General features: G+C 36.4%; 1 protein-coding gene and 1 long non-coding RNA gene across 2 annotated transcripts; both read right to left on the bottom strand.

Annotated features, from left to right (window-relative positions):
- Positions 1–2,479: 2,479 nt before the first annotated feature.
- On the bottom strand, positions 2,480–3,111 carry LOC147522258 (uncharacterized). Its single transcript, XR_015195219.1, has 2 exons — positions 2,913–3,111; positions 2,480–2,819 (listed from the first exon to the last, which is right to left on the bottom strand). It is a non-coding gene; the product is annotated as an uncharacterized LOC147522258 (long non-coding RNA).
- Positions 3,112–8,795: 5,684 nt separating this feature from the next.
- On the bottom strand, positions 8,796–11,720 carry LOC147522257 (protein FAR1-RELATED SEQUENCE 5-like). The gene is made up of 5 exons (XM_086567420.1): positions 11,666–11,720; positions 11,388–11,548; positions 9,934–10,633; positions 9,408–9,847; positions 8,796–8,909 (listed from the first exon to the last, which is right to left on the bottom strand). Exons 1-5 carry the CDS (start codon positions 11,718–11,720, stop codon positions 8,796–8,798), a joined length of 1,470 nt encoding a protein of 489 aa, XP_086423546.1.
- Between the last annotated feature and the right edge of the window lie 367 nt (positions 11,721–12,087).

Below are 12,087 nucleotides of genomic sequence, written 5' to 3'. Positions count from 1 at the left end.
GCCTGGACCAACTTTTTTCAAAAATATATATATATATATATGGGGCTGGCTAACTTGACAGCTTAAAATGACAGCCCATCTTAACAGCTCATCACGTCCATTCGATTATACCCGATCCAACGTCCAGATCTTGCACTAATTTCACAAAGCAAATATGAGAGGGTACAATAGTCATTTTATTTTTCTTCCACAAATTAGATTAGAAAATTGGATAAAAACTGACGCCTCTTTCTTCTTCCTCATTCTCTTTCTCTCTCTCCTCACTCTGGGGACACCCACCACCAAGTTTTCGGAGAAAAACCCACTACCACTTTTTTTTCATGAAAACTCTGCCCGGAAACTCAATGGAACCCGGTTAACCCACAATCAAATCTTAAGAATCAAAAAAGGAAAATATAATTAAAGTTGAATCCTTGAAACCCAACTCAATCAAGTTTGAAGAACTCATTTGAAAATTGATTACCTCCCCTTCAACAATAGAATCAAAAGAGATACAAAAACTCACCAAGATTCTCAACTCAACCATCCATATCTTTAATTCCTTCCAATGGTTTTACATAAAAATGTGTCATAACTATATAAGGTATTTCTTTATCAATGATTCAATGGAAGTCAAAGAATTCACTTCAACAGATAACCGATCACCCACTTCATATTTATGAGGATAACTCCAAGGTAAATTAAACCCATCTCCAAATTGAAGAATTATACACAAATCAATACCCAACTATGAAATTTTATGCAGAGATGGCTTTTGTTAGGAGGAAGAAGAATGGGGTCGTGGATTTTTTGTGGATCTATTTTTTTTTTTGTGAATAGAAAGTCAAATGACCATTGTACCCTCTCTTATTTGGGGTATGAACAATCACTGTTCATACCCCAATATGAGCTATGAACACTCATTGTTCATATGAACATTCATTGTTCATACATATTTGGGGTATGAACAATCAATGTTCATACCTCACTATATAAGTTTCGGTACAACACTATATAATAGAGAAAGTTTATATACGACAATGTATAAGCCGTGCACGTGTGGAAGATTACCAAAATGGTTAGATCTAATCTCGACCACCGATCTAAAATAAATTAGATGATCTAATCTCAACCGTTTTACCAAAAAAAAAAAATAAAGATGATATTATTATCGGGAAAAATCACTCCTCTCATCACGCAAAACAAGGGGGTATCTCAAATTAACCATTCTTTGTTCATACCACGGTCATGAGCTATGAACATTTTTGTTCATATCACAATTGAACTATGAGCAAGTGAGTGTTCATAGTATCCATACTGCATTATTATAAACAATCAATGTTTATAGTCATGAGCTATGAATATTCTTTGTGCATACTCTAATTGGACTATGAACAATGATTGTTCATAAGATGCGTTAATATGGACTATGAACAATCATTGTTCATAGCTCATAGCTATGGACAATGAGTGTTCATAGCTACCTAACTATGAACAATCATCGTTTCATAGTCAATTGTGATATGAACAAAGAATGTTTATAGCCCATAATATGATTAACTCTTAATATCACTGTTCATAGTCCAATTGTGGTAGCTCTTAATATGATTAACTCAAAACCAAAACTGAAAACTTTAATACAAACTACCAGCCTTTATATAGGCGAAATACCCTAATTTCCACAAAACTCAAAATTTTCCAAAAATGGAAAGTTTTGGGATAACCATACATTAAAAAACTACTAATCAAAATAGAATTAACCCAATTGACCAAATCGAAAACGAAATCTCCTATCAAAAGATATAGCAAAAACAAAACTTTCCTAAAACGGCAAAAACATGATTTTGAAGGCCTAAATGATGGATTTAGGGACCGAGAGGGTGGTGCCCACAACAAAGCTGTGGGTTATGCTTATTTTGACATTTCCAATCAAATATGGGCACGTCCATGTCTTTCCGACTTTGTTACCCGCTTTTCGGTTCATTGGACGTATGTCAACTTCATTGACATACACATCATATGCCAACTTCATTGACATCATTGGCAAATCAGATTGCATCAACTATGAACACTGAATGTTCATAGTCTAATGTAAAGAGTATGAACATTCAATGTTCATAGTCCACTAGAGTATGAACACCGAATGTTCATAGTCCAACAAGAGTATGAACATTAAGTGTTCATTGTTGATTTTCGCGATTTCTTCATTGGGTTCATAAACAATGGGAATTGGTGGCACTTCGTTACATTTTTTTTTTTCGGGTTTGGGTGCTTAATCCTCCTCGTGTTCGTGGAGGAATGTTTAAAATGATGATCCTTCCACCTTTGTAAGCTCCCAAAAAACTGGATAGTCAATTTAAAATTCAAACAATTCAAAAAAATAAAAATAAACACCCAAAAAAAAAACAAGAGTGTAAGAACCCAACGGTCCTTCCACACTCGACAAGCATGTCATTCCACACTCTTATTTTTCCTTTTGTTCTTATATTATGTCTCTGAAGGTTCTGTTAGGAGAAGGGTACTATGACGAACGAACATCCAAGCAAACTGTTGATATATTACAAAGAAGAGGAAAGGCTTTGGACTCTCAAGTCGATTTCCTTAAGGCTATAATGTTGGACCTTAAAACTGAGGCTTTTTTTTTTTCGCCATTTCAGTTTGAAGTTGAAATACACGCCGTCCTTCTTCATAACTGCTACCAAATGCTGTTCGAGAGATGGCATCTCCTGTTAAGCTCTGTAGGCAGGCCAGACATCAACTTCACACGATTCTTTGGAGGTCAACTTCTGCCATTTACTAACCAAGTCGCTACAACTTGCATAAAATGCCGGTACCATCAACTAGAATCAGCACAAAACAATAAAACTTGTTACTGGCTACTTAGTTAAACTTTTAGATGTTGGTATGTGTGGACACATCAATTAATAGTATACCTTCAACTTTTCTTGATGAAATCTTTGGAGTGATGATCCTTCTATGCTTGACCCATTTTACACCTTCATAGCTTACAACTCCTTACGCTAACAGTTTACCCAATGGATTTGATTTCATCTTTCCAAAGTGACCAAACTTGTTAGAGAGAATATCCCTTATCATCTCGGATCCATGATGTCAACCTTGGATTTGGTCCATGCCAACTTAAGTTTAGTTTACCCGCAATTAGAAGCAGATTATCGAAAGTTCTGTGTTGTTCACATTCTCACTCTGATAGCCACCCCGACGTGCCTATCTTCCCCCCATGCATCCCGCCCTTGATGATGATAAAAGTTTTCTTCTCATTGATAGTTCCATGGCTTCACAAAAGAGTATGAAAAACCAAAACTTGTGTTTCTTCTAATTCATTCCTTGTAATGACATCCCGTCGTCCGAAATATATTTCTAGACCCTACTTTATGCAACAATTTGTATACCATGATTATGTAAAAACTGTCCATTAAAAAATTAGTGAAGACAAGCATGAATACCATAGTCTTCAACTGTGTGATAAAAGAAAGGAAGAAGGCATGGAATAATACGATGGGAAAGTTCCATAGGCCTTGATCTTGCTTCAATCACCATGCCCACCATTTCTTTGAGATTCCCATAAAATATCTTGTAAGGAGGACCATTGATGCCTTGCTCCCTGAAGTACTTCTCCATTCTCTTGGGCTTCACCCATACCCAGTAAAATGTTCTCAAAGCCCATGAAATTGCAAAAACAGAAGAAACTATGGCGAGCAAAAGCAAAACAGCTCCCATATCTCACTTTGCTCTATCTTATAGTGTCTGGGCTATAGGCGTACGCCCCTAAACCCAAATAGGCGCCCGCCCTCTTATAGTGCCTGGGATATAGGCGCATGCTGACAATATTGCACCAACTCATTTTTTGAATGATATGAACAAAGAATGTTTATAGCTCATGACTATGAACAATCATTGTTCATAGTCCATAATGATATGAACAAAGAATGTTCATTGCTCATGACTATGAACATAAATTGTTCATTGCTCATGACTATGAACATTGATTGTTCATAGTACAGTATGGACTATGAACAATCACTGTTCATAGTCCAATTGTGATAAAAACAAAGAATGTTCATAGCTCATGACTATGAACATTGATTGTTCATAGTACAGTATGGACTATGAACACTCATTGTTCATAGTCCAATTGTTCATAGCTCATACAATTGGGACAACAATTTTACTAATATACTGAAAGGAAATAACTAAACCAGAGAAAGAACTCTTACAATTGGGACATCTTCTGGTTTCTTCTTTGAAAAAAGAGTATGGACAAACATGTTCAATGAACGATTATTCTGCACCAATTTAATTTGCAGATATTTTAACTTTTGAACTCACTACATAACATGGAAAACTCTGAGCACAAACCGAAAAATAATTATAGTCTACAAACCATATCAGTATCATGGGCAAGATCAACATTTGAATTCAGTTCCACACCAAATGATTTGGATATAGAGCAATTCTTCGAGAACAAACAACTAAGAATTCTAATTCGAAAAGAAAGCACTTAAGTTCAAAAGGACAATATCAAAGCAAATAATATTAACTTCTTACAAATCGGAAAAACCAAAAGAACGATAAAATAAGATTAACTTACCTTGGTTTACAGAGATGGCTAATTCCAAAAAAATAGTATAGTGATTTTTTGTGAAAAAGAAAGATAATAGGCTCCAATTGAATAGTCGGGTGATCTTTTGTGAAGAAAAAACCGGTGTGGGTTTCTCTGTAGAGAGTGAGTGAGGAAGAAGAAGTCTCAGGGTGTTTTGTTGGGTTTTTTGTTTTTTTTATGAATAGAAAATCAAAATGACCATTATACCCACCCTGAATTCTTTGTTTGATAAGGAATAGTTCTTGGACGTTGGATGGGTTGTGATCAAACGGACGTGACGAGTCATCAAGATAAGTCATCAATTGGAGTCAAGGTAGCCAGCCCCTATATATATATATATATATATATATATATATATATATATATATATATATATATATATATATATATATATATATATATATATGGAGAGGGATACTGACCACAGAACCGTGTAGCCACGAGGTTGTCTTGAAGCGAATCCCGACCTTTCATCTAAAGCAATCCAACGGATGTGACCAAATCCCAACTGAAGCAATCGCGAGTTCTAATTCACTAAATATGGGAGGGTAGTTTAGGGAATAAAATTTGTCCGAACCCAAAAATAGAATTTGCGCTCCAAATATAATCGTGATTGCTCTCTCCTCTCTTTATCTCTTCTGAGAAATCAAAAACTTTTTGTGTGCAATCTATAAAGGTAAATGCTTAACTTTTCTGTAATTTGTTTAACTTTTCTGCAATTTCTGTGTTAACTTTGTGTGTAATCTCTGTAAATCTCTGTAATTTGTTTAATTTCTGTCTTTAATGACAACTGACAAGCACAAAGAGGTTGAAGAGTTGTAACTTTAAGTTAGTGGTATTAATGGAACTAATATTGAGAGTAGAGATTTTAGCATTTCTTCTTTTGAGTGAAATTTGGAAATTTGAGGAGTTGGGGACGAAGTTAAGGGATTTGGGTTTTGAGCGGAGAGCTTGATGAAATTGAAAGTCTAGTACTTATTCACCATCACCCACACTGAAAAAATAACACCATCTCAAAAAGCCCTTGTTCAAAGACCTTGTTGATTGGGTTCGTCCTAATACTCGTGGCTTTCATCAATGCAGACCCACATGTCAGTCCTCTCTTTATTTTCTCTTGTCTTTTTATTCATTTATATTGTTTTATATTGAAATCATTCTCGGGGTTGTGTTAATCAAAAGGTTTAATCTTTTTTTACCCACAATTCCCATTTCTGATATTTTTATTGTTTGACTAACTGTTTAGAAATATGTGTATGTGAAGGGGTTTTAGAAGGGTTTATGCTAAGAGTGGTGTAATTGTCCTTTTGGTGCATTTTGGGCTTGAGGTTTATCTGCTTATCCTTCACTCGTTTATTTCCACTTGTTGATCCTCAATTTTTTGTTCCCCTGGATTAGTAAATGGAAGTAGCATAGAATCATATATTTAACTCTTGTATGTTGCTATTACAAGATGGATATAACTATTTTTAGCTCTCAATGAACTTTTTTTTAGCTTATTTGGATGTTTGGTTCGTTGAATTTGTGTTACTATAGATGGAAATAACTATGTGCAATAGGTGTGGTGATAACACTCATTCATCAGATAAATGTGGTTGGTTGTCCACACCTTGTTGCTTTCGAAATTGTCGCGGAAGTAGGACCCTGAAACAGTCGGGCCAAACTCAATCTCTTGGAAAAATTTTTTTTTGACTGCGGCGTTTTGAGAGACTTCCAATGGTTGGAAGGCGCTAGAGCATCATCGATAATACCTCACGGAGTATCCGAGATGCGAGACAAGTGAATTGCGCAGGGTTTAGAAAGGTCAACACGACAATGAAGAAGAATGAAAATGAAGGTAAATTTTTTTTGAATTGCACCGAGTGTGGGAAGGATTTCCAATGGTTGGAAGAGTTGTTAGCTATGTTAAGGAACAACATTGAGTCGACAGCAAGTTCAAGCTCTTCCCCAGTCGCCTCTTCCTCATCTTCTAAAAGAGATAAAAAAGTGAAAATTACAGTTGAAATTGACGATGATGGTTTGTCGAAAGAGTTTGAGTTTCGTTGTAAAATTAGATGAGTGGTAGTGATGAAGGGGATGATTTCCAGTTTTATTGTAATGGAAAGTTCTTTGTATCTTTGTATTTCGTTGCGTTTTTAGTGAACTTGCATGCAATAGAGACTTGCGTTATGTTATGTTAACTTGTGTTTTTTTCAGTCGGTGTTCTCGTTGTCTTTTTTCTATACTACTTGCGGGGGTTTTTTTTTTTTTTTTTTATGTTTCTATGAAATACCAATGCTCTGACAGGTTTAAGAATGAGTCATGTCTTAAACTCATTGGCAATGTTCTATTGATTAGAAGGTAAAATTGTTGGTGACTGCAAAAAATTTTCTCTTCAGATGCAGCTGTTAAGTTTTTCTCTTCATTGCTATAATATAATTTACTTCATCTCTGGAGTTCTAGGAGTGTTTTATGGTACCGTCCTCTCTATCGTGCCATGAGGACAGATAGTGCCTTGAAGTTTGGGTGGTTTTTCCTATTTTACTTGCTTCATATTGGCTTTTGCATCTTTGCTGCTGTAGCTCCACCTATTATTTTTAAAGGGAAATCTCTGTCAGGTATACTTCCTGCAATAGATGTGCTCAGTGGCAATGCTTTGGTTGGGATTTTCTATTTGATTGGATTTGGGTTGTTCTGTCTGGAATCAGTGATCAACATCTGGGTTATTCAGCAAGTACACATGTATTTCAGAGGTAGTGGTAAAGCTGTAGAGATGAGACGGGATGCAACAAGAGGAGCTATGAGGGCAGCAATATAATGTCATATGACAACATACAAGACCAGCATATAGATGGATTGAAGATGTCTTCTTTTCACCAGAGAAGACATATAGAACTATCTTGCCTCAGAGGGGATTCCCTATTAGATACTCAAGACACATTGATGATTTATTTTTTGCTTCTTGTTGTGGAGGCTGGCAGATGCGTTCAAAGTCTTTTTTTTCTTGACTTTTTTGGTAAAAATGTTGGAACGAAAATATATGTAGATGAGGAGGAAAATGGGAAATGACTCAAATGAGATGGGTGGGAAAAATGTGCGGAAAGACAATAGAGGATTAATAGTAGTGCACGTAAAGTTGACGAAAGGCAGGTTTTGCTTGGACTAATTATTCTTTGTTTCTTGCTGGGTGAGATGAAGATTACACACCTTCACCAATAATGAGTAAGTGAATATTACGCAATATGATGTTTCTTTCAATATCGAGTCTTGGACCAGTAAATCTCCATACATTTAAGCTGCCAAGCTAAGGAGACTTTGCCACTGTGAGACTCACGATCACAGCCTCTCTTGCCTCACTTCCACATGAAACAGTAAATCTCCATACATTCAAGTTTTCTTGTTCTTGTTCAAATTATATGCAAAACTTCAAAGGTAGGTGGAATGAGACAATTCAGAATGCTATAGAGCCACCCCTTCCAAATGCCGATCTGACATGAGATTACTAGCACACAGGGCTTGAATCAATTGAACAACTGATTACAACTAACAAGGAAATCAATTGTACCACATTGATCTTTAACCTTTAACCAAAGGACATACATAATAACAATAGAAGACATATAGTGTACTAAGGACAAATCAGAAGTTTAAAAGGAAGTTAGAAACACGCCTTACCGGTCATGACTCATTATCTTGGTTTTGCTCGACGGGTTATGTGAAAGAATTTCATTATCTTGGTTTGCTCGGACGGGTTATGTGAAAGAATTTCATTATCTTGGTTTGCTCGACGAGGTTATGTGAAAGAATTGTCATCCAAGCGGCACATCAATATTGACTTAACAATGGTTAGAATTTAGAACAAACATTAAAAAAAAAAAATGAAATTTGGCATCTATTATAGCAAAACTTGCAAGCAATATTAGCATACAAATAATTTATTTTCAAGCTATTTCGATCTAGCAAATATAGACCACTCAATTTACTGCAAACATTCTATGAAATGTCTAATGATCTCAAACAGGGATCCATAATTCAACAAATATAGACCACTCAATTCCCCGGATGAAACAAGTTCGTTATAACCATATATATCTGCAGAATGCTCAAATCGGTCTATACTAGGCTATGTGTTTCTGACAACCAACGGTCTTCCTCACCAAGTTTCCCGCCATAGAGTGAGAACTTGCATGGAGAGTGAACCATGACCACTTCAGTACCCTTAACAACTCAACTGCAAGGAAGGAGTAATAGGCAAATAATTGTAAATTCTCTGCACACTACATGTCATTTTCCCCATGTTAGCAAGCTTAAATTCTCCCTTGTGAGCTTCAACCTGTTCCACATAAACCAATAACAAACACAAGATTTCATTGCCATAAAAAACAAGTGAACTACAAACACAAGCTCAAACACTCAACACTATAATACAAAAACATACAAGCTTCAAACAATTTCAATCATCTTTGCGTCATTCTCGTCCTCGTCCTCGTCCTCCTCGTCCTCGTCTACTACTGTAAAGCAAAAAGAATGGAAAACGACAAGTTTTAAAGGCAATTGCGATAAGATAGGATACTACGAATTAAGCTTAAGGAGGCAATATTATACTTACTTGGGAACTTCTTTCTGTTTGGATTTTCAGGACAATTTCGTCTGTCATGGTTAACACCAACTTTGTTACAACATGTACATCTCCTCTCTGTCTTTGTTTTGGCTTTTGCGCATGCTTGTTCAAGACCACCTTTTATTCTACCACTGGCCTTGGTTTTCTTATAAATATTCACGGCTTTTTTCTTCCTTTTGTTTGAGAGATGTTAGGATTCTGAAGTAAAACTTGGGATGGGTCGTCAAGTGGTGGTGCTGAACTATCACCAACGGTGCATGAATTAACAACAGAAACACCAGGGTCAACTTCCTTCTTTTTCTTGAGCTCCACTGATAGTTCTTGTAGTCTTTGCAGCATTAATTGGTAAGTCTCATCAGTTTCCACAGCTTCATAAACCAACTGATTAGCAACCATTTGAAGTTGAGTAGTTCTCAGCATCTCAGAGTTCTCATGGCCATTTACTAGTCCACGGTCATACTCATCTCTATACTTATTTGCCCCTTTCATCCACCTCTTAAGAATAAAGTGCTCGGGAATCTCAATATCACGACTCTGAAATACCTTTATGAGGTGTCCACAAGGTATCCCCAGAAACTCAAAAGTTTTGCATTCACAATTACCTTCTTTTGTTGCTGGGTTAAACTTCACCTTCCATTCACCCTCGTCACCTATAATGAAGGAAAGTTACATTGTAGTAATGAAGGTTGAGTTTCATTGTAAAAGTAGATGAGATGTAGTAATGAAGGGAAGTCACCTGTAACTTGCGACTTATAAGTGTAGGTTCTGTTGCCGTTAGTGCCTTTTTCATCATCATGCAGGACATACTCGGTTTCAGCTGCCTCGAATTCTTGCTTGAACCTATCATATTCATTCCTTGTATACACACTTGCTGCACTCTTCAAGAGAAAGGAATTACTGCATACAATCCGATTCGAGTGTTTAGTAATATAATCCTCTTTTTTTTCTCTTTCAACAATCTTCTTCAAACACTTATCATTCTTCACTACAAACTCTCTAAGAGTTGTCGTAGTTGTGAAAAAATTCTTGTAAAAAGAATTCATGCTTTCAGAACGCCCGGTAGTCAAAGTGCCGGCATAAAAAGTATCCAAGTGATAAACTGGAGCCCATTTGTGTCGAATCTTGTACATCTCTTGAAGCCATTCATTCTCCTCCAACTTAAAACTAGACATCAATTCTGCCCACCTCCTTTCAAACACATCAGGAATAAATATTTTCTGAATACATTGTTTGAATTCTTTTTTGAATTTTGACCTCCTGTAATAATAATTCGGAAGCTTTTCAAGAAACTTCTTCATAATGTGCCATAGGCAGAATCTGTGTCGAGTATTAGGGAATACCGTACCAATAGCTAGAGTCATAGCTCTATCTTGATCTGTGATAATTGCAGATAGGGCACGTCCGCCCATAGCTCCAAGCCAAGTCTCAAAAACCCACTGAAAAGAATCTTCTGTTTCATCCAAAAGCAGTGCACAACCAAATTGGATTGATTGCATATGGTGGTTAACTCCAGTAAATGGGGCTTAATGGCATTTCATATACATTCTTCTACGATATGTGGTGTCAAAGAAAACCACGCCACCAAAATATCGATCACGTGTATATCGACCGACCATCTACCCGAAAAAATTAATGGCCCTTGCTTCATGATCTATCGTATTGCATAAAAGAAATTAGGATCCTCTATACTTTTCTTCTTGAAAAAATGAAGCACCAGCGGTAGCATCACCTCTCACGGTTTCTTGTATTCTTCGAAGGGCCCAAATGGTTCCAACAATCCCTATCATCAAAACCGGTTTGTACTCCGTCAAGTATATCAACAACTTTATTCGCGGGTACACCACCATCAATTAAATGAGTCAATCAACATCTTAGCTGCAGCGGGCATATTTCTATTAACGGGCATACATCGATCCTTTTTTTTGGACTAACCAGATTGTGATTGTGCTTTCGCAAGTCAATTTCACCACTTTCCGGATTCCACTATTTTTTTGCTTTGTCACCCTCATTGAAGCAAGACACTCACATTTAACTGTATTTGTGTTTCTTTTTTTCTCACTTCTTTTCGGTTCCATCCACATTCATATTTTTGCTTCCTCGATCTCTATAAATCCCAAAACGCGAGCAAGTCATTTGAACACTACTAACTTCATCCGAACGAAAATATGATTTTTCCGAGCTTCGAATTACGGGACTAAATCCAAACAATTTTCCGTAATCTATATAGAATTGTTTTGCAGCCTCAAGAGTTTCAAAACACATTCCCAAACACGGTGGCTTCACAATTTCCACTTCCACTTCAAACTCCGGAGGTTGAACAGAGGAAGAACATGTCGTATAAGGCTCGGGTACTGCAAATAAATGTGTCCACGTCAATTACAAAAAAAAAAAAAGTAACACAGTACAATAATACAGTATTGAATTTGTTGGTAGAAATCGAAAATAAAATTGAAACATTAGTTGCTCACTTGAACTATATTCTTCCTGCTCTCCAACTTCATCAATCAATATGGAGTCGTCCATATTTTGGAGAGAGAGTCGTCTATACTTCAAAAGTGGTGCACCTTTCTTCAATTCTGAAAATATGAATAAGCAGGACCATATAAAATTAGAGCTACAACACTTCAACCATATAATACTGTTGGATCACGCCAGAAGAAAATATTGTGTAGCTAGGAAGAAAACCAAAATAATTTCATGCACGCACAATCCCAGCCCATACCAAAAAAGTATAATATTCAAATGAAGAGGAAATGGCGGTCACTGCTAAAACCTCTTCACTTCCACTCCAACCAAACGACCACTTTCAATTTCATCAAGCTCTCCCCTCAAAACCAAAATCCCTTAACTTCGTCCCCAACTCCTCAAATTTCCAAATTTCACTCAAAAG

The sequence above is a fragment of the Coptis chinensis genome, chromosome 1 (genome assembly GCF_015680905.1).
Source record: "Coptis chinensis isolate HL-2020 chromosome 1, ASM1568090v1, whole genome shotgun sequence".
Classification (NCBI taxonomy): Eukaryota; Viridiplantae; Streptophyta; class Magnoliopsida; order Ranunculales; family Ranunculaceae; genus Coptis; species Coptis chinensis.
Note: the sequence above shows the minus strand (reverse complement) of the source record. Positions and strands in the feature narration are given on the sequence as shown.